This window comes from Salvelinus namaycush, chromosome 3 (genome assembly GCF_016432855.1).
Source record: "Salvelinus namaycush isolate Seneca chromosome 3, SaNama_1.0, whole genome shotgun sequence".
Classification (NCBI taxonomy): Eukaryota; Metazoa; Chordata; class Actinopteri; order Salmoniformes; family Salmonidae; genus Salvelinus; species Salvelinus namaycush.
Genome location: NC_052309.1, coordinates 9,108,890 through 9,134,052, shown reverse-complemented (window position 1 = coordinate 9,134,052; position 25,163 = coordinate 9,108,890). Strand labels below are relative to the sequence as shown.

General features: G+C 45.4%; 1 protein-coding gene across 1 annotated transcript in view; it reads right to left on the bottom strand.

Annotated features, from left to right (window-relative positions):
* LOC120044778 (methyl-CpG-binding domain protein 2-like) overlaps window positions 1–23,756 on the bottom strand; it is a 69,506-nt gene extending 45,750 nt beyond the window's left edge. The window contains exon 1 of the mRNA XM_038989453.1: window positions 23,281–23,756. Within this exon, the coding sequence (XP_038845381.1) occupies window positions 23,281–23,396 (116 nt within the window). The 5' untranslated portion in view covers window positions 23,397–23,756. The remainder of the gene's footprint in view (window positions 1–23,280) is intronic.
* Between the last annotated feature and the right edge of the window lie 1,407 nt (window positions 23,757–25,163).

Below are 25,163 nucleotides of genomic sequence, written 5' to 3'. Positions count from 1 at the left end.
GTATATCAGGTCAATGTTGCTTCGTTCGCCGTGTTCAGCAAGTATATCAGGTCATTAGACTGTGTTCTTCATGTATATCAGGTCATTAGACTGTGTTCTCCATGTATATCAGGTCATTAGACTGTGTTCTCCATGTATATCAGGTCATTAGACTGTGTTCTCCATGTATATCAGGTCATTAGACTGTGTTCTTCATGTATATCAGGTCATTAGACTGTGTTCTCCATGTATATCAGGTCATTAGACTGTGTTCTTCATGTATATCATGTCATTAGACTGTGTTCTTCATGTATATCAGGTCATTAGACTGTGTTCTTCATGTATATCAGGTCATTAGACTGTGTTCTCCATGTATATCAGATCATTAGACTGTGTTCTCCATGTATATCAGGTCATTAGACGGTGTTCTTCATGTATATTATGTATATCAGGTCATTAGACTGTGTTCTTCATGTATATCAGGTCATTAGACTGTGTTCTTCATGTATATCAGGTCATTAGACTGTGTTCTCCATGTATATCAGGTCATTAGACTGTGTTCTCCATGTATATCAGGTCATTAGACTGTGTTCTCCATGTATATCAGGTCATTAGACTGTGTTCTTCATGTATATCATGTCATTAGACTGTGTTCTTCATGTATATCAGGTCATTAGACTGTGTTCTTCATGTATATCATGTCATTAGACTGTGTTCTTCATGTATATCAGGTCATTAGACTGTGTTCTTCATGTATATCAGGTCATTAGACTGTGTTCTTCATGTATATCATGTCATTAGACTGTGTTCTTCATGTATATTATGTATATCAGGTCATTGGACTGTGTTCTTCATGTATATCATGCCATTAGACTGTGTTCTCCATGTATATAATGCCATTAGACTGTGTTCTTCATGTATATCAGGTCATTAGACTGTGTTCTCCATGTATATCATGTATATCAGGTCATTAGATGGTGTTCTTCATGTATATCAGGTCATTAGACTGTGTTCTTCATGTATATTATGTATATCAGGTCATTGGACTGTGTTCTTCATGTATATCAGGTCATAGACTGTGTTCTCCATGTATATCAGGTCATTAGACTGTGTTCTCCATGTATATCATGTATATCAGGTCATTAGACTGTGTTCTCCATGTATATCATTTCATTAGACTGTGTTCTCCATGTATATCATGTCATTGGACTGTGTTCTCCATGTATATCAGGTCATTAGACTGTGTTCTCCATGTATATCAGGTCATTAGACTGTGTTCTCCATGTATATCATGTCATTAGACTGTGTTCTCCATGTATATAATGCCATTAGACTGTGTTCTTCATGTATATCAGGTCATTAGACTGTGTTCTCCATGTATATCATGTATATCAGGTCATTAGATGGTGTTCTTCATGTATATCAGGTCATTAGACTGTGTTCTTCATGTATATTATGTATATCAGGTCATTGGACTGTGTTCTTCATGTATATCAGGTCATTAGACTGTGTTCTCCATGTATATCAGGTCATTAGACTGTGTTCTCCATGTATATCATGTATATCAGGTCATTAGACTGTGTTCTCCATGTATATCATTTCATTAGACTGTGTTCTCCATGTATATCATGTCATTGGACTGTGTTCTCCATGTATATCAGGTCATTAGACTGTGTTCTTCATGTATATCAGGTCATTAGACTGTGTTCTCCATGTATATCAGGTCATTAGACTGTGTTCTCCATGTATATCAGGTCATTAGACTGTGTTCTCCATGTATATCAGGTCATTAGACTGTGTTCTCCATGTATATCAGGTCATTAGACTGACCCAGCAACATAACCCAGGTCAAACCCAGCATGGCATCACAACCCAGCAACATAACCCAGGTCAAACCCAGCATGGCATCACAACCCAGCAACATAACCCAGGTCAAACCCAGGTCAAACCCAGCATGGCATCACAACCCAGCAACATAACCCAGGTCAAACCCAGCATGGCATCACAACCCAGCAACATAACCCAGGTCAAACCCAGCATGGCATTACAACCCAGTTACATAACCCAGGTCAAACCCAGCTACATAACCCAGGTCAAAACCAGCATGCCTCACAACCCAGCAATCATAACCCAGGTTCAACCCAGCATGGCATCAAACCCAGGCAACATAACCCTGGTCAAACCCAGCATGGCATCACAACCCAGCAACATAACCGCAGGTCAAACCAGCATGGCATCACAACCCAGCAACATAACCCAGGTCAAACCCAGCATGGCATCACAACCCATCAACATAACCCAGGTCAAACCCAGCATTGCATCACAACCAGCAACATAACCCAGGTCAAACCCAGGTCAAAACCCAGCATGGCATCACAACCAGCAACATAACCCAGGTCAAACCCAGAACATGCATCACAACCAGCAACATAACCGCAGGTCAAACCCAGCATGGCATCACAACCCAGCAACATAACCCAGGTCAAACCCAGCATGGCATCACAACCCAGCAACATAACCCAGGTCAAACCCAGCATGGCATTACAACCCAGTTACATAACCCAGGTCAAACCCAGCATGGCAACACAACCCAGCAACATAACCCAGGTCAAACCCAGCAACATAACCCAGGTCAAACCCAGCATGGCATCACAACCCAGCAACATAACCCAGGTCAAACCCAGCATGGCATTACAACCCAGTTACATAACCCAGGTCAAACCCAGCTACATAACCCAGGTCAAACCCAGCATGGCATCACAACCCAGCAACATAACCCAGGTCAAACCCAGCATGGCATCACAACCCAGCAACATAACCCTGGTCAAACCCAGCATGGCATCAACAACCCAGCAACATAACCCAGGCATCACAACCCAGCAACATAACCCAGGTCAAACCCAGCATGGCATCACAACCCAGCAACATAACCCAGGTCAAACCCAGCATGGCATCACAACCCAGCAACATAACCCAGGTCAAACCCAGCATGGCATCACAACCCAGCAACATAACCCAGGTCAAACTCAGCAACATAACCCAGGTCAAACCCAGCATGGCATCACAACCCGGCATCACAACCCAGCATCACAACCCAGCAACATAACCCTGGTCAAACCCAACATGGCATCACAACCCAGCAACATAACCCAGGTCAAACCCAGCATGGCATTACAACCCAGTTACATAACCCAGGTCAAACCCAGCATGGCATTACAACCCAGCAACATAACCCAGGTCAAACCCAGCAACATAACCCAGGTCAAACCCAGCATGGCATCACAACCCAGCAACATAACCCAGGTCAAACCCAGCATGGCATCACAACCCAGCAACATAACCCAGGTCAAACCCAGCATGGCATCACAACCCAGCAACATAACCCAGGTCAAACTGAGCAACATAACCCAGGTCAAACCCAGCATGGCATCACAACCCAGCATCACAACCCAGCAACATAACCCTGGTCAAACCCAACATGGCATCACAACCCAGCAACATAACCCAGGTCAAACCCAGCATGGCATTACAACCCAGTTACATAACCCAGGTCAAACCCAGCATGGCAACACAACCCAGCAACATAACCCAGGTCAAACCCAGCAACATAACCCAGGTCAAACCAAGCATGGCATCACAACCCAGCAACATAACCCAGGTCAAACCCAGCATGGCATCACAACCCAGCAACATAACCCAGGTCAAACCCAGCATGGCATTACAACCCAGTTACATAACCCAGGTCAAACCCAGCTACATAACCCAGGTCAAACCCAGCATGGCATCACAACCCAGCAACATAACCCTGGTCAAACCCAGCATGGCATCACAACCCAGCAACATAACCCTGGTCAAACCCAGCATGGCATCACAACCCAGCAACATAACCCAGGTCAAAACCAGCATGGCATCACAACCCAGCAACATAACCCAGGCCAAACCCAGCATGGCATCACAACCCAGCAACATAACCCAGGTCAAACCCAGCATGGCATCACAACCCAGCAACATAACCCAGGTCAAACCCAGCATGGCATCACAACCCAGCAACATAACCCAGGTCAAACTCAGCAACATAACAGGTCAAACCCAGCATGGCATCACAACCCAGCATCACAACCCAGCAACATAACCCAGGCCAAACCCAGCATGGCATCACAACCCAGCTACATAACCCAGGTCAAACCCAGCATGGCATCACAACCCAGCAACATAACCCAGGTCAAACCCAGCATGGCATCACAACCCAGCAACATAACCCAGGCCAAACCCAGCATGGCATCACAACCCAGCAACATAACCCAGGCCAAACCCAGCATGGCATCACAACCCAGCTACATAACCCAGGTCAAACCCAGCATGGCATCACAACCCAGCAACATAACCAAGGTCAAACCCAGCATTGCATCACAACCCAGCTACATAACCCAGGTCAAACCCAGCATGGCATCACAACCCAGCAACATAACCAAGGTCAAACCCAGCATTGCATCACAACCCAGCTACATAACCCAGGTCAAACCCAGCTTGGCATCACAACCCAGCAACATATAGTGCATTTGGAAAGTATTCAGACCTCTACACTTTCCACATTTTGTTACGTTACAGCCCTATTCTAAAATGGATCAAATAAATGTTTTTCCTCATCACTCTACACACAATACCCCATAATGACATCACAATACCCCATAATGACATCACAATACCCCATAATTTTTTCATAACGTAAAAATGCAAATACATGCTAGAAGGCACCAATAGGATCTCGCTAGCTCGTGCTTGGCTCTGCCCCTCTCCTGGTTCTGCCCACTATAACGCATTTGTTCACGTTGGAAACGACAGGCTGGGACATTCACAGTCTAATAACAACACTGATGAAGGAGACATTCACAGTCTAATAACACTAATGAAGGAGACATTCACAGTCTAATAACACTAATGAAGGAGACATTCACAGTCTAATAACAACACTAATGAAGGAGTATTTCACAGTCTAATAACGACACTGATGAAGGAGACATTCACAGTCTAATAACACTAATGAAGGAGACATTCACAGTCTAATAACGACACTGATGAAGGAGACATTCACAGTCTAATAACAACACTGATGAAGGAGACATTCACAGTCTAATAACACTAATGAAGGAGACATTCACAGTCTAATAACGACACTGATGAAGGAGACATTCACAGCCTAATAACACTGATGAAGGAGACATTCACAGCCTAATAACGACACTAATGAAGTAGACATTCACAGCCTAATAACAACACTAATGAAGGAGACATTCACAGTCTAATAACGACACTGATGAAGGAGACATTCACAGCCTAATAACACTGATGAAGGAGACATTCACAGCCTAATAACAACACTAATGAAGGAGACATTCACAGCCTAATAACAACACTAATGAAGGAGACATTCACAGTCTAATGGTCTATCTTGGGTTAGTTATAACAATCTTTGGAACAGAATTCTCACATAGGTGTTCCTCTTATCCAGGTGGGAAAGGGCAGTGTGGGGTGCAATAGAGATTGCATCTGTTGAGGCGGTATGGAAATTGGAGTGGGTCCAGGATATCTGGGATGATGGTGTTGATGTGAGCCATGACCAGCCTTTTAAAGCATTTCATGGCTACGGGGCGATAGTCATTTATTTTACCTTAATTTATGCAAGTCAATTAAGAACTAATTCTTATTTACAATGACGGCCTACACCGCCCAAACCCGGATGACGCTGGGCCAATTGTGCGCCGCCCTATGGGACTCCCAATCATGGCCGGTTGTGATACAGCCTGGATTCAAACCAGTGACGCCTCTAGCACTAAGATGCAGTGCCTTAGACCGCTGCACGTGGTCTAGACAGATTACCTTTGTGTTCTTGGGCACAGGGACTATGGTGGTCTGCTTGAAACATTTAGGTATTACAGACGGTCAGGGAGAGGTTGAAAATGTCAGTGAAGACATTAGCCAGCTGGTCAGCGCATGCTCTGAGTATACGTCCTAGTAATGCGCCTGGCCCAGCGGCCTTGTGAATGTTAACCTGTTTAAAGGTCTTACTCACCTCAGCCACAGAGAGCGAGATTACACAGTCGTATGGAACAGCTGGTGCTCTCATGCATGGTTCAGAGTTGCTTGCCTCGAAAGCAAGCATAGAAGGTATTTAGCTCATCTGGTAGGGTCCCAGTAGTAGCGTCCAGATTAGGCATCACTACATACACCCTGGTTCGAATTCAGGCTGTATCACAACCTGCCGTGATTGGGAGCCCCATGGGGGGGGCGCACAATCAGCCCAGCGTCGTACGAATAACTGCTGCGGTTATAGCACACTATATTTTTACGCATGTTAAACATTTATGTTTGTTAATATGTATTATCATATGCAGCCTATAACAATGTTGAAATGATTTCAGGCTTTTATTTTGAAAAACGACGAGTAAAAAGCCATTTTGGTCAGAGGAAGTATGCAGACCTGATTTGGCGCACTCCCGTGAGCGTGCCGTTTGTTATTTTTCCTTTCTATTGAAAACGGTATTGTCCGGTTGAAATATTATTGATTATAAAGACAATTAAACAATCTGAGGATTAATTATAAACATAATTTGACATGTTGACGAACTTTACCGGTACTTTTAGTATGTATTCGTCTGCCTGTTGGGACCGCCTTGGAGCCATTGGATTACTGAACAAAACGCACCAACAAAAATGCGTTTGTGGGACATAAAGAGGGACTTTATCGAACAAAACGAACAATTACTGTGTATCTGGGAGTCTTGTGAGTGCAACCACATGAAGATCATCAAAGGTAAATGATTCATTTTATCGCTGTTTCTGACTTTAGTGACTCCTCTACTTGGCTGGTAAATGTTTGTATGCTTTTTTACATGGGGCGCTGTCCTCAGATAATCACATCGTATGCTTTCGCCGTAAAGCCTTTTTGAAATCTGACACAGCGGCTGGATTAACAAGAAGTTAATCTTTAAGCCGATGTATAACACTTGTATATTTTATGAATGCTTATTATGTGTATTTCTGTATTTTGAATTTGGCGCTCTGCAATTTTACCCGGATGTTGGCCAGGTGGGACGCTAGCCAGGTGGGACGCTAGCCAGGTGGGACGCTAGCCAGGTGGGACGCTAGCCAGGTGGGACGCTAGCGTCCCACATACCCAAGAGAGGATAAAAAGGATAAACATTCACATGCAACACCATGGGCAAGAAAAACATATATACATTGGCCATGCTGTCAATCCAGAATGACTTCTGCTGCATTCAAAACAACTGGAAACTCAGAAATCTCAGACTTCAGTGAGTTCAAGACAACTGGGATGAGCTCCAACTGGAAAAACTGGACCGAGGTGATGGGGGACAGACTGGTGGACCGAGGTGATGGAGGACCGAGGTGATGGGGGACAGACTGGTGGACCGGGGTGATGGAGGACCGAGGTGATGGGGGACAGACTGGTGGACCGGGGTGATGGAGGACAGACTGGTGATGGGGGACAGACTGGTGGACCGGGGTGATGGAGGACAGACTGGTGATGGGGGACAGACTGGTGGACCGGGGTGATGGAGGACCGAGGTGATGAGGGACAGACTGGTGGACCGGGGTGATGGAGGACCGAGGTGATGGGGGACAGACTGGTGGACCGGGGTGATGGAGGACAGACTGGTGATGGGGGACAGACTGGTGGACCGGGGTGATGGAGGACCGAGGTGATGGGGGACAGACTGGTGGACCGAGGTGATGGAGGACAGACTGGTGATGGGGGACAGACTGGTGGACCGGGGTGATGGAGGACCGAGGTGATGGGGGACAGACTGGTGGACCGGGGTGATGGAGGACCGAGGTGATGGGGGACAGACTGGTGGACCGGGGTGATGGAGGACCGAGGTGATGGGGGACAGACTGGTGGACCGGGGTGATGGAGGACCGAGGTGATGGGGGACAGACTGGTGGACCGGGGTGATGGAGGACCGAGGTGATGGGGGACAGACTGGTGGACCGGGGTGATGGAGGACCGGGGTGATGGGGGACAGACTGGTGGACCGGGGTGATGGGGGACCGAGGTGATGGGGGACAGACTGGTGGACCGGGGTGATGGTGGACCGGGGTGATGGGGGACAGACTGGTGATGGGGGACAGACTGGTGGACCGGGGTGATGGTGGACCGGGGTGATGGGGGACAGACTGGTGGACCGATGGTGGACCGGGGTGATGGGGGACAGACTGGTGATGGGGGACAGACTGGTGGACCGGGGTGATGGTGGACCGGGGTGATGGGGGACAGACTGGTGGACCGGGGTGATGGGGGACAGACTGGTGGACCGGGGTGATGGTGGACCGGGGTGATGGGGGACAGACTGGTGATGGGGGACAGACTGGTGGACCGGGGTGATGGGGGACAGACTGGTGGACCGGGGTGATGGGGGACAGACTGGTGGACCGGGGTGATGGGGGACAGACTAGCGGACCAGAATACACTGCGCAGAACATTGATGTAGCATGGGCAATGTTCCCCATCTCCTCAAAAGTATATCTGTCATTGCAAATGTTAGACTCCACTCTGAGGCACGTCGTTCTGCAGGTTGAAACATCGTGAGATTGTAGACTCCTAAATTGATAGTGCAGTTTGTTTAGGCAATTTTACAGCTAACTAGCTACGTTACATGCTGATATTGTCTTGGTATTATTGTCTGAAGCGATGTATTCTACCTAGCTAGCTAGCCAGCCAGCCCATAGAGCATTGCATTGCGGATTCTGCAGTCGACTTGAGCTGCAATGGATTTCCACAACAATTTTCCATGTTGCTACCAACCTTATCATAAAGCCAAAATGAAACATGTGTTCACAAAAAATATTGTTCTCACATATTAGTGATATTTAACACTGTAAATGAAAGGAATGAGTGGTTTTGGGTGCAAACTAACTCCACCAACATTACATCTGTGTCCTACCATGACAGGAACCAAAAACATAATATAAAATAGTAATGATAATACGAAGTTAAGTATTATATCTCTTTTTTGTATGTTTCTGCACAAACTGTAACACTGTAACACGTTAATAAAGCAGCTCACTGTTCGAGTGTTGGCATTTATTTCCTACGACAACCGAGAAACAAGCGAGAAACCACGACAACCGAGAAACCACGACAACCGAGAAACCACGACAACCGAGAAACCACGACAACCGAGAAACCACAACTACCGAGAAACTACAACTACCGAGAAACTACAACTACCGAGAAACTACGACTACCGAGAAACTACGACTACCGAGAAACTACGACAACCGAGAAACCACGACAAGCGAGAAACTACGACAACCGAGAAACCACGACAAGCGAGAAACTACGACAACCGAGAAACTCAGGATAGGATCAACTAGGAAATCATGGTGTAACGTGAGCACCAACATCCTGGGGTTGAGGATAGACGAAATAAAGCACTTGAGAGTAGGAAACGAAATCGAAACCGTTAAGATTTGAAAAGTCGTGTTGTGTATATGCCCAGCGTTAGGCGAACTGAAAGTGTGTTGAAAACAGTCGGGGAGGTTGACAACCTCCTCTATCTAGCTCAGCTCCTCTCATATGCAGACGGAACGAGCGCCTAGCTCTGTGACCGGCTCTGTGACCGGCTCTGTGACTGGCTCTGTGACTCAATGCTATGGAGATCCACCTCTGTGACCAGCGGTCGGAAGGACACAGATGAGTGTGTGACCGTGACTTGGTTCAGGGGCGAGTGAGTAGGTGACTCAGCGATGAGTCAAAGCTGAGCCAAAGAGAACTCACCCTTCCACATAACGCCTTTCAGAGAAACTCACCAAGACACAAACACACCCTAGCCCAGTCTCAGACTGACTACCTCTCTACCACACGGCTCACTAGTGAGAGGGGTTGAGGGTGTGGAACAGAGTGACTATCTGTCTCTACCACACGGCTCACTAGTGAGAGAGATTGAGGGTGTGGAATTCCACATTGGTTAGCTTTCTTCATGTAATGTGGACCAGATAAACCATATCAGGCTTGAAGGAACAAAGAAGACCAGAAATCTCTCCAAATTTCAACGTCCTATTCTCAGCATGTAGGCCTGTTTCCCCATCGTTCGCTTAGCTATCATGCTAATGTGCATGTGTGCCAGTAAGTTACACAGCAAAGTGGCTGTGAAAATGGAAAAGAGGAGCGGAGAAACAGAGCAGATGGAGTGAGAGAGTAGCCTCAATAGTTCTCCCTTGGCTTCTCCCTGGGCTTCTCCCTGGGCTTCTCCCTGGGCTTCTCCTTGGGCGTAGACACCAGCTCAGGGAGAACTGAGAGTAGAGAGAGCTCGTCAGGAAGTTTCCTGTGTTTATGCCTGCCTATCTGCCTACCTGCCTGGCTATTTGTCTGCCTGCCTAGCTATCAGTCTGTCTGCCTACCTGCCTGGCTATTTGTCTGCCTGCCTAGCTATCAGTCTGTCTGCCTGCCTGCCTGGCGGCAGACTCTGTGTGTAGTTGTGAGAGCTGCTAAGTGAAGTGAGTGAAGGGCAGGGCACACTTTCACGGCATGCTTGCTCCTCCCCCTCCCCCAGTGTAACCACAGCCTTCCTCCAGCCCACACCCTTTTGTCTCACTGCTGACAGCACGCTTTGCACCAGCTGGGTTGCAGGCAGGCACACAGACAGACAGGCAGACAGGCAGACAGGCAGAGACAGAAGAGACAAACAGAGATAGGAGAGAGAGAGACTCGATTTTGATCAACTCCCATATCTACTGGGTGAAATATCACAATTATTTATATTTATGTTTATTTATTTTCCCTTTTGTACTTTAACCATTTGCACATGGTTATACAAAACTGTATATATACACACAATATGACATTTGTAATGTCTTTATTATTTTGGAACTTCTGTGAGTGTAATGTTTACTGTTAATTTTTATTGTTTATTTCACTTTTGTATATTATCTACTTCACTTGCTTTGGCAATGTTAACATATGTTTCCCATGCCAATAAAGCCCCTTGAATTGAATTGATAGGAGAGACAGATAGTGAAATATACCAACACAGAGACGGATGAGAGGGACGCAGCGCACCAAAGCATGTGTGGAAGATAGAAAATAGCATTATGGTGTAAAATAGGTCTATTAATTCCACTGTAGTGATCGCATTTCCTACTAACGTACTCCACGTTGCTTTGCCTGGCCCACAGCTTCCCTTCCCATCGATCGCCTGGCATGGAGGTATAGCGTATTTCCACCTGAAAGACCGCACGAGCAACAACGAGTTCATAGGAGTATATCGAATTCGACGTCAAATGAAAGCTAATAGTTTATATTTTGAGGAAATGAAGGCATAGATTTGAAATTTTTCAACAACAAAAAATGTGGCGTAAGAAAAGGCTTTGATTTCTGGATAAACAGATGGAAAGGGGGGGGGGGGGGGGGGGTCTTAGTAAACATCTACCAGAAAAAAAGTCTTTAAAAGGTATCAGAAAAACATCAAAACACAATCATGTTGACGTAAAGACCCCTGCCAACTAATATCAACACTTATATTTTGTAGTGGACAAATGTGTTATCTTCTGTAAGTTTAAGAAATATTGCCTTGTAATTCCGTTACCAAAAACCCACATATGGGTAAGATAGTCTAATTTCTCTCCCTCATGAGGGAGGATAATGAAAGTTCACAGAAGTAACAAATAATGGCAGACATACCAAATAGTTAGTAATTTTACTGATATACATTTTGTTTATGAATTATTAAGTGATTAAAACTCCTAATTCCATTCCCAAATTTAAAAAAATCTGTAACGGAATAACAGCAACTGAATTGGCTACAATGTGAAATCAATAATAGTCACAAACCACAGTTGGGTCACCTGCTACTGTCTTCCCTTCCACTGGTATACTGCTATATTCAGCTCATAACTGTCTCCTGCTACTGTCTTCCCTTCCACTGGTATACTGCTACATTCAGCTCATAACTGTCTCCTGCTACTGTCTTCCCTTCCACTGGTATACTGCTATATTCAGCTCATAACTGTCTCCTGCTACTGTCTTCCCTTCCACTGGTATACTGCTATATTCAGCTCATAACTGTCTCCTGCTACTGTCTTCCCTTCCACTGGTATACTGCTACATTCAGCTCATAACTGTCTCCTGCTACTGTCTTCCCTTCCACTGGTATACTGCTATATTCAGCTCATAACTGTCTCCTGCTACTGTCTTCGCTTCCACTGGTATACTGCTATATTCAGCTCATAACTGTCTCCTGCTACTGTCTTCGCTTCCACTGGTATACTGCTATATTCAGCTCATAACTGTCTCCTGCTACTGTCTTCGCTTCCACTGGTATACTGCTATATTCAGCTCATAACTGTCTCCTGCTACTGTCTTCCCTTCCACTGGTATACTGCTATATTCAGCTCATAACTGTCTCCTGCTACTGTCTTCCCTTCCACTGGTATACTGCTATATTCAGCTCATAACTGTTTACGTCTTTCTGTTGGTCAAACCAAGAGTGGCAAACAGACTGAGTAAGGACGACAACACCTCTCTCTCTCTCTCTCTCTCTCTCTCTCTCTCTCTCTCTCTCTCTCTCTCTCTCTCTCTCTCTCTCTCTCTCTCTCTCTCTCTCTCTCTCTCTCTCTCTCTCTCTCTCTCTCTCTCTCTCTCTCTCTCTCTCTCTCTCTCTCTCTCTCTCTCTCTCTCTCTCTCTCTCTCTCTCTCTCTCTCTCTCTCTCTCTCTCTCTCTCTCTCTCTCTCTCTCTACTTTTCTTTATGAGAGAGAGAGAACAGTATATTGTACTGTAGTCTACTGTACTGAACTCTACTCCATTAAAGATGCAGCCATTACCTAGCACGCCAGTCAGGCAGATAGACAGCACACAGTGACATGTAGGTCAGTAGCTTAGCGCTGTGCCGAGCAGAGAGAGAGAGTGGGTTGTGAGGATCAGTGAACTGCACCGTGGCTCTAAGCTACAGTACAGTCCAGTACAGCCTGAACAACCCACTGAGGTGAGTGAACCAACCTGAAGCCAGCCAGCGCTCGCTATAGCACAGTTAGCCCTTCACTTCAGTCGCCACCACACAGCTGGTTTTCACACTCGCATAGAGAGTTGTCTCTTCAAAATGGCCGTGGCGACTCTCTCTCTGCTACGTCTCCCTCCACACTTCCGCTTAAACAGACTGACTAACAATGGACTTGTTGTGTGAACAGATAAAATGGCAGATTTAGGCCTACATACTCATTGATAATCAGTGTTAAATACAGCCTAAAGTCCCAGCATTTTGCAGCATAGGGCCAAGGCCTAAACGAGAGAAAACAAACATAGAAACTCTCAGTGTTATGGGGGTTGCGTGTTCAAATCAAATCAAATGTCATTTGTCACATGCTTCGTAAACAACAGGTGTAGACCAGTGGCGGTCGGTGCCAATTAAAGACGAGGGAGGACGAGTTTAGTTTTTTTTTTAAATGAGCATGGCCTTATTTCTATTACAGCATATTGGATGACTGTCATTCACATTCCATTCACCCAGCTCAATGTAACATCCATAGAGGCTACTACATGATACTTGAATTTTCCATATACAAAATCAGGAGGTTGCTACAACCTAGCCTACGAAGGAAAGTTTACAACATAAGTGCACACAGGTCGAGAGAAAGAGTAGGCTAATCAACGTAACAGACACATTCAATACCGCCTTGCACACTGTTGCCTGTGTCTAGCTGATCTAGGGTGTAATCATGAGTCCAACAGTTGAAAACGAACGTTTTCAATTGGACACATTGAGGGTATGTTTATCCCCGTTTCGTTCTGTATGCTTACGTTTAAGAAATGTTTTTCAACAGAATCGACAGAATGAATACACCCCTGATCACCAGCAAACGCAGTTCACTTTCATAGCAGCCACGTACGAACAGCATATATATATATAAATAACTCCTTCTCGCATCTACGCGCTCTCCTCCTCTCACCTTTTCCCTTCGCTTGTGGACTTCCGTGCACAAGACAACAGCTGTCTGTGACCAAGTGGGAAAACCTTTCCAAGCCAAACTTTCATACAATAACCACTAAACACAGACTACATCTTTGTCACTATATTAGCTAACGTCATAGTCAACATGGCTACTAGAACTAACGCTTTATTAAAGTGTACAGTGTACAGCAAGCAGTTTAGCAGTTATAACGCCGGGCCCTGTGGCAATAAATTAATAAAACCAAAAGCTTACCTTGACTTGGAAGAGTTATAGCGTTGAATAGCTATAGCCAGCTAGCTAACATAGCACATCCCTCTCTGTTTGAGCTGCGTGTTTAAGTTGGCTGAACTAGCTAGCTGCATTCGCTACCTAGGTACAGTGCATTCATTAAGTATTCAGACCCCTTCCCATTTTCCACATTTTGTTACGTTTCCGCCTTATTCTAAAATTGATCAAATAAATAAAATTCCTCTTCAATCTACACACAATACCCCATAATGACAAAGCAAAAACAGGTTTGTCGAAATCCTTGTAAATGCATAAAAAAGGAAAAACAGAAATACCTTATTTACATAAGAATTCAGACTATTTGCTATGAGACTCGAAATTGAGCTCAGGTGCATCCTGTATCCATTGATCATCCTTGAGATGTTTCTACAGCTTGATTGGAGTCAACCTGTGGTTAATTCAATTGATTGGACATGATTTGGAAAGGCACACACATGTCTATATAAGGTCCCACAGTTGACAGTGCATGTCAGAGCAGAAACCAAGCCATGAGGTCGAAGGAATTGTCTGTAGAGCAGGATTGTGTCGAGAAACATATCTGGGGAAGGGTACCAAAAAAGTTCTGCAGCATTGAAGGTTCCCAAGAACACAGTGGCCTAAATTATTCTTAAATGGAAGACGTTTGGAACCACCAAGACTCTTCCTAGAGCTCGCCGCCCGGCCAAATTGAGCAATTGAGGGAGAAGGGCCTTGGTCAGGGAGGTGAACAAGAACCAGATGGTCACTCTGACAGAGCTTCAGAGGTCCTCTGTGGAGATGGGAGAACCTTCCAGAAAGACAACCATCTCTGCACCACTCCACCAATCAGGCCTTTATGGTAGAGTGGCCAGACAGAAGTCACTCCTCAGTAAAAGGCACATGACAGCCCGCTTGGAGTTGCCAAAAGACACCTAAAGGACTCTCAGACCATCAGAAACAAGATTGAACTCTTTGGCCTGAATGCCAAGCGTCACATCTGGAGGAAACCTGGCACCATCCCTACGGTGAAGCATGGTGGTGGCAGCATAATGCTGTGGGGATGTTTTTCAGCGGCAGGGGGTACCAGTACTGAGTAATGATAACTAGGCTATATACAAGGGGTACCAGTACTGAGTAATGATAACTAGGCTATATACAAGGGGTACCAGTACTGAGTAATGATAACTAGGCTATATACAAGGGGTACCAGTACTGAGTAACGATAACTTGGCTATATACAAGGGGTACCAGTACTGAGTAATTTATAACTTGGCTATATACAAGGGGTACCAGTACTGAGTAATGATAACTAGGCTATATACAAGGGGTACCAGTACTGAGTAATGATAACTAGGCTATATACAAGGGGTACCAGTACTGAGTAATGATAACTAGGCTATATACAAGGGGTACCAGTACTGAGTAATGATAACTAGGCTATATACAAGGGGTACCAGTACTGAGTAATGATAACTAGGCTATATACAAGGGGTACCAGTACTGAGTAACGATAACTTGGCTATATACAAGGGGTACCAGTACTGAGTAACGATAACTTGGCTATATACAAGGGGTACCAGTACTGAGTAATGATAACATGGCTATAGACAAGGGGTACCAGTACTGAGTAATGATAACTTGGCTATAGACAAGGGGTACCAGTACCGAGTCAATGTGCAGGGGTATGAGGTAATTGGGGTAAATAAGTAAATATAGGTATAAGTTAGGTGTAAACAACAGCCATCAGGATAGATAATAAACAGTAGCAGCAGTGTATGTGATGAGTCAACGCAGAAAAGGTCACTGCAGATTCCGCTCCAGTCGTTACCACGAGCCCGTCCTCCCCTAATTAAGGTGTCACCAACCTCCTGTGGTAGATACGTATATAACTAGGAATAAAGTGACAGATGGTCAATAGTAGCAGCAGCGTATGTGATGAGTCAACGCAGAAAAGGTCACTGCAGATTGTCCGGGTAGCTATTGGTTAACTATTGAACTAACTATTTAGCAGTCTTATGGCTTGGGGGGGTAGAAGCTGTTCAGGGAGCTGTTATTTCCAGACTTGGTGCATAGATTGCCGTGCGGTAGCAGAGAGAACAGTCTATGACTTGAGTGGCTGGAGTCTTTGAAAATGTTTAGGGCCTTCCTCTGACACCGCCTGGTGTAGAGGTCCTGGATGACAGTAAGCTCGGCCCCAGTGATGTACTGGGCCATACACACTACCCTCTGTAACGTCTTGCGGTCAGATGCCAAGCAGTTGCCGTACCAAGCGGTATTGTAGCAAGTCAGGATGCTCTCGATGGTGCAGCTGTATAACTTTTTGAGGATCTGACGGCCCATGCTAAATCTTTTAAGGAACCTTTTATTCGAAGAGCGTAACACTAGGCAAGGAGGGAAGAGTGTGTGTGTGTGTGTGTGTGTGTGTGTGTGTGTGCGATGGTGGCGTGTGTGTGTGTGTGTGAGCGATGGTGGCGTGTGTGTGTGTGTGTGTGTGTGTGTGTGTGTGTGTGTGTGTGTGTGTGTGTACGATGGCGGTGTGTGTGTGTGTGTGTGTGTGTGTGTGTGTGTGTGTGTGTGTGTGAGCGATGGTGGCGTGTGTGTGTGTGTGTGTGTGAGCGATGGTGGCGTGTGTGTGTGTGTGTGTGTGAGCGATGGTGGCGTGTGTGTGTGAGTGTGTGTGTGTGTGTGTGTGTGTGTGTGTGTGTGTGTGTGTACGATGGCGGTGTGTGTGTGTGTGTACGATGGTGGTGTGTGTGTGTGTGTGTGTGTGTGTGTGTGTGTGTGTGTGTGTGTGTGTGTGTGTACGATGGTGTGTGTGTGGTGTGGTGTGGTGTGGTGTGGTGTGGTGTGGTGTGGTGTGGTGTGGTGTGGTGTGGTGTGGTGTGGTGTGGTGTGGTGTGGTGTGGTGTGTGTGTGTGTGTGTGTGTGACCTAGCACTGAGTAGTAGTAATCCCATAACCTCTGATATTTACTACTGACCTCAGTTACTGTTCTACAAACCTCTGAGGGCAAAGAGTCTAATCATTCAGTCTCACTCTGAAGAGATTCAATTCACCTCAAGAGTCTAGTCATTCAGTCTCACTCTGAAGAGATTCAATTCACCTCAAGAGTCTAGTCATTCAGTCTCACTCTGAAGAGATTCAATTCACCTCAAAAGTCTAGTCCTTCAGTCTCACTCTGAAGAGATTCAATTCACCTCAAGAGTCTAGTCGTTCAGTCTCACTCTGAAGAGATTCAATTCACCTCAAGTTTCCTTTCAAGTGTCAACAATGGCGAGTAGGCCCACTTCACTTAGAGAACAACTACTCATAAAAACATGTTTGTCAAACCTTATCCACTTAGCCTAACACACAGAGCCCGATCCCACAGTCTCACAACAGCCGACTCTCGCCCTCTGCCTCAGATACCTGTATTCAGTCCTGCCTACCTTCCCACAGCCTGAAGACAGGAACTCCATCTCTGGGACTGACTGAGGTGATGTGGGAGGAAGACAGGAACATCTCTGGGACTGACTGAGGTGATGTGGGAAGAAGACAGGAACATCTCTGGGGCTGACTGAGGTGATGTGGGAAGAAGACAGGAACTCCATCTCTGGGACTGACTGAGGTGATGTGGGAAGAAGACAGGAACATCTCTGGGACTGACTGAGGTGATGTGGGAAGAAGACAGGAACATCTCTGGGGCTGACTGAGGTGATGTGGGAAGAAGACAGGAACATCTCTGGGACTGACTGAGGTGATGTGGGAAGAAGACAGGAACATCTCTGGGACTGACTGAGGTGATGTGGGAAGAAGACAGTAACATCTCTGGGACTGACTGAGGTGATGTGGGAAGAAGACAGGAACATCTCTGGGACTGACTGAGGTGATGTGGGAAGAAGACAGGAACATCTCTGGGACTGACTGAGGTGATGTGGGAAGAAGACAGGAACATCTCTGGGACTGACTGAGGTGATGTGGGAAGAAGACAGGAACATCTCTGGGACTGACTGAGGTGATGTGGGAAGAAGACAGGAACTCCATCTCAAATCAAATCAAATTTTATTTGTCACATGCGCCGAATACAACAAGTGTAGACCTTACAGTGAAATGCTTACTTACATGCCCTTAATCAAGAGCGTTAAGTTTTTAAAAATGTAAATAAAAGTAACAAATAATTCAACAGCAGCAGTAAAATAACAATAGCGAGGCTATATACAGGAGGTACCGGTACAGAGTCAATGTGGAGACTATATACAGGGGGTACCGGTACAGAGTCAATGTGGAGGCTATATACAGGGAGTACCGGTACAGAGTCAATGTGGAGACTATATACAGGGGGTACCGGTACAGAGTCAATGTGGAGGCTATATACAGGGGGTACCGGTACAGAGTCAATGTGGAGGCTATATACAAGGAGTACCGGTACAGAGTCAATGTGGAGACTATATACAGGGGGTACCAGTACAGAGTCAATGTGGAGGCTATATACAGGGGGTACCGGTACCGAGTCAATGTGGAGGCTATATACAGGGGGTACCGGTACAGAGTCAATGTGGAGACTATATACAGGGGGTACCGGTACAGAGTCAATGTGGAGACTATATACAGGGGGTACCGGTACAGAGTCAATGTGGAGGCTATATACAGGGGGTACCGGTACAGAGTCAATGTGGAGGCTATATACAGGGGGTACTGGTACAGAGTCAATGTGGAGGCTATATACAGGGGGTACCTGTACAGAGTCAATGTGGAGGCTATATACAGGGGGTACTGGTACAGAGTCAATGTGGAGGCTATATACAGGGGGTACCGGTACAGAGTCAATGTGGAGGCTATATACAGGGGGTACCAGTACAGAGTCAATGTGGAGACTATATACAGGGGGTACCAGTACAGAGTCAATGTGGAGGCTATATACAGGGGGTACCGGTACAGAGTCAATATGGAGGCTATATACAGGGGGTACCAGTACAGAGTCAATGTGGAGGCTATATACAGGGGGTACTGGTACAGAGTCAATGTGTGGGGCCACCGGTTAGTCGAGGTAATTGAGGTAATATGTAGGTAGAGTTAAAGTGACTATGTATAGATAATAAACAGAGAGTAGCAGCAGCGTAAAAGAGAGGTCTGGGAAGCCCTTTGATTAGCTGTTCAGGAGTCTTGTGACCTGGGGGTAGAAGCTGTTAAGAAGCCTTTTGGACCTAGACTTGGAGTTCTGGTACCGCTTGCAATGCGGAAGCAGAGAGAACAGTCTATGACTAGGGTGGCTGGAGTCGTTGACAATTTTTATGGCCTTCCTCTGACACCGCCTGGTATAGAGGTCCTGGGTGGCAGGAAGCTTGGCCCCAGTGATGTACTGGGCTGTACGCACTACCCTCTGTAGCACCTTGTGGTCGGAGGCCAAGCAGTTGCAGTACCAGGCTGACTGAGGGGATGTGTGAAGAACATCGGATCAGAATGACTCGAACCCTGACTGAGTCATAATAACAACATCACTAGCAGGGGCTTGTGTCCCAAATGGCACCCTATTCTCTAGATAGTGCACTACTTTTGACGAGGGTCCATAGGGCTGTGATCAAAAGTAGTGCGCTGTGTAGTGAATAGGGTGTGATTTAGGACACATCTCATGACTGAGTCATAACAAACATCACTATCAAGACTAGAGGCTGAAGAGAAGCGGAAATATATACTTCAGGGATTGCTGACGACATCCCCACACAGCAACATGTCATTCCATGGACTAGCCTAGTACTAGGCCTGTCCTCTCCTGCGGCTAAGGCTCCATTATACAACAACACAGTTTATGGGAATACTGAACTAGCATAATGAACTAGCATAATGAACTAGCATACTGAACTAGCATAATGAACTAGCATAATGAACTAGCATAATGAACTAGCATACTGAACTAGCATACTGAACTAGCATAATGAACTAGCATAATGAACTAGCATAATGAACTAGCATAATGAACTAGCATAATGAACTAGCATACTGAACTAGCATAATGAACTAGCATACTGAACTAGCATAATGAACTAGCATAATGAACTAGCATAATGAACTAGCATAATGAACTAGCATAATTCTAAGAATGGATTTTATTTTCTTTCTGGAAGTCAGCTGGTCAACAAAACATAAGGCTCGTAATCTCCTCATGGAACTCAGTACAAACACATCGCTTTCATGGAACTCAGACATGTTGACTGTATTATTGGTTCATTCCACAGACTTCAGGTTCATTCAGTACTGTGTACAAAACAACATGGAGAAGGCATGAAGGTAGGAGCAGAACAATAAACACAGAGGGAGGTGGCGGACCGTGAGCCACAGGTAGCCTACGCCAAGACCCAGATATCACTGACAGGCTACCCAGACTGACCTAGCTTTGATATGAAAAGGATGAGCGTCAGTCTGTGATCTAAGATCAGTTTGAGAGGGAGAAATGAGGGCAGGAAGTGGGCTTGACCTCTTCATTTGATCCCAGGTGTGAAGAGAAGCCATGCAGCATATGGCTGGGGAGCGAGTACAGTTAACCTAGCTTGCTGAGTGAGCAGGGGGGGGGGGGGGGGGACATTAACACGAGCACCAACCAACAGTGTGGGGTCTTTTTACAACCCTACCCTCCCCGACACACAGCCACAACCACAGACAGCACCTTAAACAAACCCACCCAACACCCCTCCCCCAACAGCCCACGCACCAACGACATGCAAAGAACTCGCTTTGTGAACAAGGGGATGATGGCTGGAAGGGGGTGGAGGGGCAGGTTTTGGGAGTGGGGACTGTGGGGGGTCTTGGATAGTTAAGTGGCTTCACTGCAGTTGAACTGTGTTTTCAAATTAAATAAAAACATATTTTTTTAATATATATATTTATGAATATATATATTTATGTATTTTTACAAGGGGAAACCCGGCCGACAATATTTTCTACACAACCTCAGTGCTTCAGGTTATTCTATAAATCTAGTCATTGTTGTTGAGACAGGAGTTTTAAATTGGAGCGTCACCACATGGAATTCTGGGATCAAAAGCTTCCGCTTAGCAACCAATCAGAGTGGATAGGTGCTGAGCTGCTGTGTGGCGTAGAATAGTCTGCTCTTCCTCAGTGTGTGTCCAGTCCCTGTTGTTGGCAGCTCTCTCTCTCTCTCTCTCTCTCTCTCTCTCTCTCCATGAGAAGGGACAAACACAGAGCCGGCCAGTCCCTGTTGTTGGCAGCTCTCTCTCTCTCTCCATGAGAAGGGACAAACACAGAGCCGGCCAGTCCCTGTTGTTGGCAGCTCTCTCTCTCTCCATGAGAAGGGACAAACACAGAGCCGGCCAGTACAGGATGTCAGAACCACCTAGATACACACTGACAAGGCCGCACCTGAGACTGTCCAAAGACCTCGCTTGTTAATATCACAAAGGCCTCGCTTGCTTTCACCACACTCTACACTATCACACAGTCGTACAAAACCACACACACTCACTATCACAGGTCTACACACACCATCGAACAAGACCTTCACACTATCACACGAGAGCTACGCTACACAGCTTTCACAGGTCTACAAAAAAAAAAACGAACACCCCACGGCCAACACTTCTCACACGCTGCTGGGATCATAGCATTTGAATAAGAATGAGAGGCATGTTTTTCACCAGTGAGAGGGAGGGAGGGGTGTAGAGTACACAGGCAGGCAGGCAGGCAGGCTCATTGGCCCAGGCCCCAGGATGCAGCCGGAGTCACACTCCAGAGGCAATAGGCCAGCCCGAGGGCATTGCCTTCAAAACACTGAGCTGGGGGGGGGGGGGGCCTAGTATGTTGTTTTCAGTTGTAAGTTGTTGTTCATGCTGATCATTACACAGGGGTATACTATAAAGCAGGATCAATGACTTAGCCAGCTAACTTGCCAAAATATCATTGTTTTTTTATTTTAATTTTTAATTTTAAAGATAAACTTGAAAATGGCCATGGTCTCTTTGACTCAACAACCCAAAGAAAACATATCTGAGTTTAGTTTTATGAACGAACCAAAACATCTAGTTGTAGTATACCACCCTGATCTTAGATCTACCTGGAAGACAAACGCTATCAATCCGTCTCAATCTGAATCTCCTCGAATGGAGGAGAAAGAAATGCTTGTGCTGTGTTTCAGTCAGATTTTCCCAGGTGGAAGGAACACACATGATCACAACACACACAAATGGTTTAGAACTGTCATAGTTTTGATTATTTGAATCTTGACCCCCCCCCCCAAACACAGGCACACATATAGTCAGCAACAAGTTGGACACCTTTTTTGAGGCCACAAACCAGACGGGGCCTGCATTAGGTAACCAATCAATGAGTTACTGAGGAAGGTGAAGGCCTACAGCAAAGCAGCTAAATGAAAAGATGAACTGTCATTTAGCTTTGAAGAGTCCCAAAAGCATAAACGCCAACTATAGCTTATAGACCATTTATGAAGGACCATGTTGTAAATTGCCAAGGAATTAGCCGCACAGATAATGTACTTTAGACAGAAGGCTGAGTTCCAATGGTTTAGCCTAGATTGCAAACAGAGTTTCAGTTTCAGAGGTGTCATTTATCAAGATCATCGCCGTGCTTCTACACCTGCATTGCTTGCTGTTTGGGGGTTTTAGGCTGGGTTTCTGTACAGCACTTTGAGATATCAGCTGATGTACGAAGGGCTATATAAATAAATTTAATTTGATTTGATCACGCATATCAATCACATGATGAGACACGGTCAAGAATGCAAGTGACCAAATAATAGTTTTCATAAATCAGAATCTCACTATCTCTTGTCTAAACTAAGATACATTTGAACTTCTGCTGGTAATACAAAGTGTGATACAATGTTGCCACTGTACTTGTGCCAAGTTGTGCAGTTTTTGATACAATGTTCACACTGATAGCATAAAACTAGCAACATTGTGGCACTGAGTGTGAGTGGGTGTCCAAGCTAAAGGTTTAGCTAGCTAGTTAGCTTTAGCTCATACTTTTCTCCTTGGAAAATAGTTATTGTAGCTAATCAGACAACTAAGTAACTATCATAACTTGTGAACCTATCAAGATAGCCAACGGTACTGTTATCTATCTTCATGATCGATCATTACCTGTAGTAATACACATCACACTTGCCAGCACTGAGCCCTGACTTCCGGATCACTTCTTCTTTTTTCCAACCCGGTGGCAGAGAGGGGCAATCCATCCTCTTCTTCTCCATAATCATCTAGCAATACTTTACGTTTGGGAATCACCCCAATCGTTATTCAAGACCGACGAAATAGCTAAAGAATACAACAACGTGTTAATAAATACAGCTGACCTGGCGATCTAACGTGAACGTGAAGCTACCTAAAAAAACGTTTCAACTGCTAACTACTTGAAACCAGAGCGAAACTAGGAACTTCTTATTTCCGCGATTTGTATCGAGGACTTTCGGTAGATAGATAGCTATATCGTTGGTTTGACAGGTTTTCCCTCTTTGATCTTCAACTATCCAACTATGAGACACGGCAATTGTATCTCAGTACTCGACCGCCGCGGTGGCAGTGACGTTGAGATATTTCAGCACTTCCCACACACTGACCCAGCGCCTGGCAACCGCACCGCTCGCTACAGCAACGCCCCGCCTCTCTGGAACGTCCCGTCACTTCTCACTTCCCCATAAGAAATCCTATTTCCAATTCCTAATTCTGTACGGGGTTCCTCCCTTCCTAGGCGGTGATGCAACATTTACAGAGAAAACACCATTCTTATTCAGTAAAATATGAACCTAAAAAATAAAAAAAATAAAAAAAGTTATCAAGTTGAACCGTTTATTTCTGCAAATTCTTCAATTTGAATGTTTCTGCAAGTATTAGCATTGGCTTATACATAGCCGCGTGATGTAGGGGTGATGAGAGTGCTGCAAAACCAAGGCTCTAAAGATGCATCTCCTCTTTAAACTCCTCCCGATTATGAATGTTTTTTCTGAGAATAGAGAAAAGTTCCTATCAAATGATCTGAACGGTGTAGTTGTATAGTCAGATTTGCCACTGCGCAGCAAAGCAACCTTCTGTATCGTTATTCATACAGAATTCTAACTCCATTGATAGCATAGTCTTACGCAGTCTTCAACATGGCTAGTCTATTTCTTATATTCAATTAATTCTACATTTTCGTCATGTCACCATTTCAGATCATGTCACCATCTTGTCTTTAAATAGCTTCGCTCTCGCGCACACTCAAAACAATTTCTAACTGAAACCCAACCGTCTGGCTGAATAGTGGTAAAGGAGATACCATAGAAGATACCATGGGAGATACCATGGGATATACCATATCAATCAATCAATCAAGTTTATTTTATATAGCCCTTCGTACATCAGCTAATATCTCGAAGTGCTGTACAGAAACCCAGCCTAAAACCCCAAACAGCAAGCAATGCAGGTGTAGAAGCACGGTGGCTAGGAAAAACTCCCTAGAAAGGCCAAAACCTAGGAAGAAACTTAGAGAGGAACCAGGCTATGAGGGGTGGCCAGTCCTCTTCTGGCTGTGCCGGGTGGAGATTATAACAGAACTATGCCAAGATGTTCAAAATGTTCATAAGTGACAAGCATGGTCAAATAATAATCATGAATAATTTTCAGTTGGCTTTTCATAGCCGATCATTAAGAGTTGAAAACAGCAGGTCTGGGACAGGTGGCGGTTCCATAACCGCAGGCAGAACAGTTGAAACTGGAATAGCAGCAAGGCCAGGTGGACTGGGGACAGCAAGGAGTCAACATGCCCGGTAGTCCTGACGTATGGTCCTAGGGCTCAGGTCCTCCGAGAGAGAGAAAGAAAGAGAGAAGGAGAAAATTAGAGAGAGCCAAGATTTTCAAAATATTCATAAATGACAAGCATGGTCAAATAATAATCAGGAATAAATGTCAGTTGGCTTTTCATAGCCGATCATTAAGAGTTGAAAACAGCAGGTCTGGGACAGGTAGGGGTTCCGTAACCGCAGGCAGAA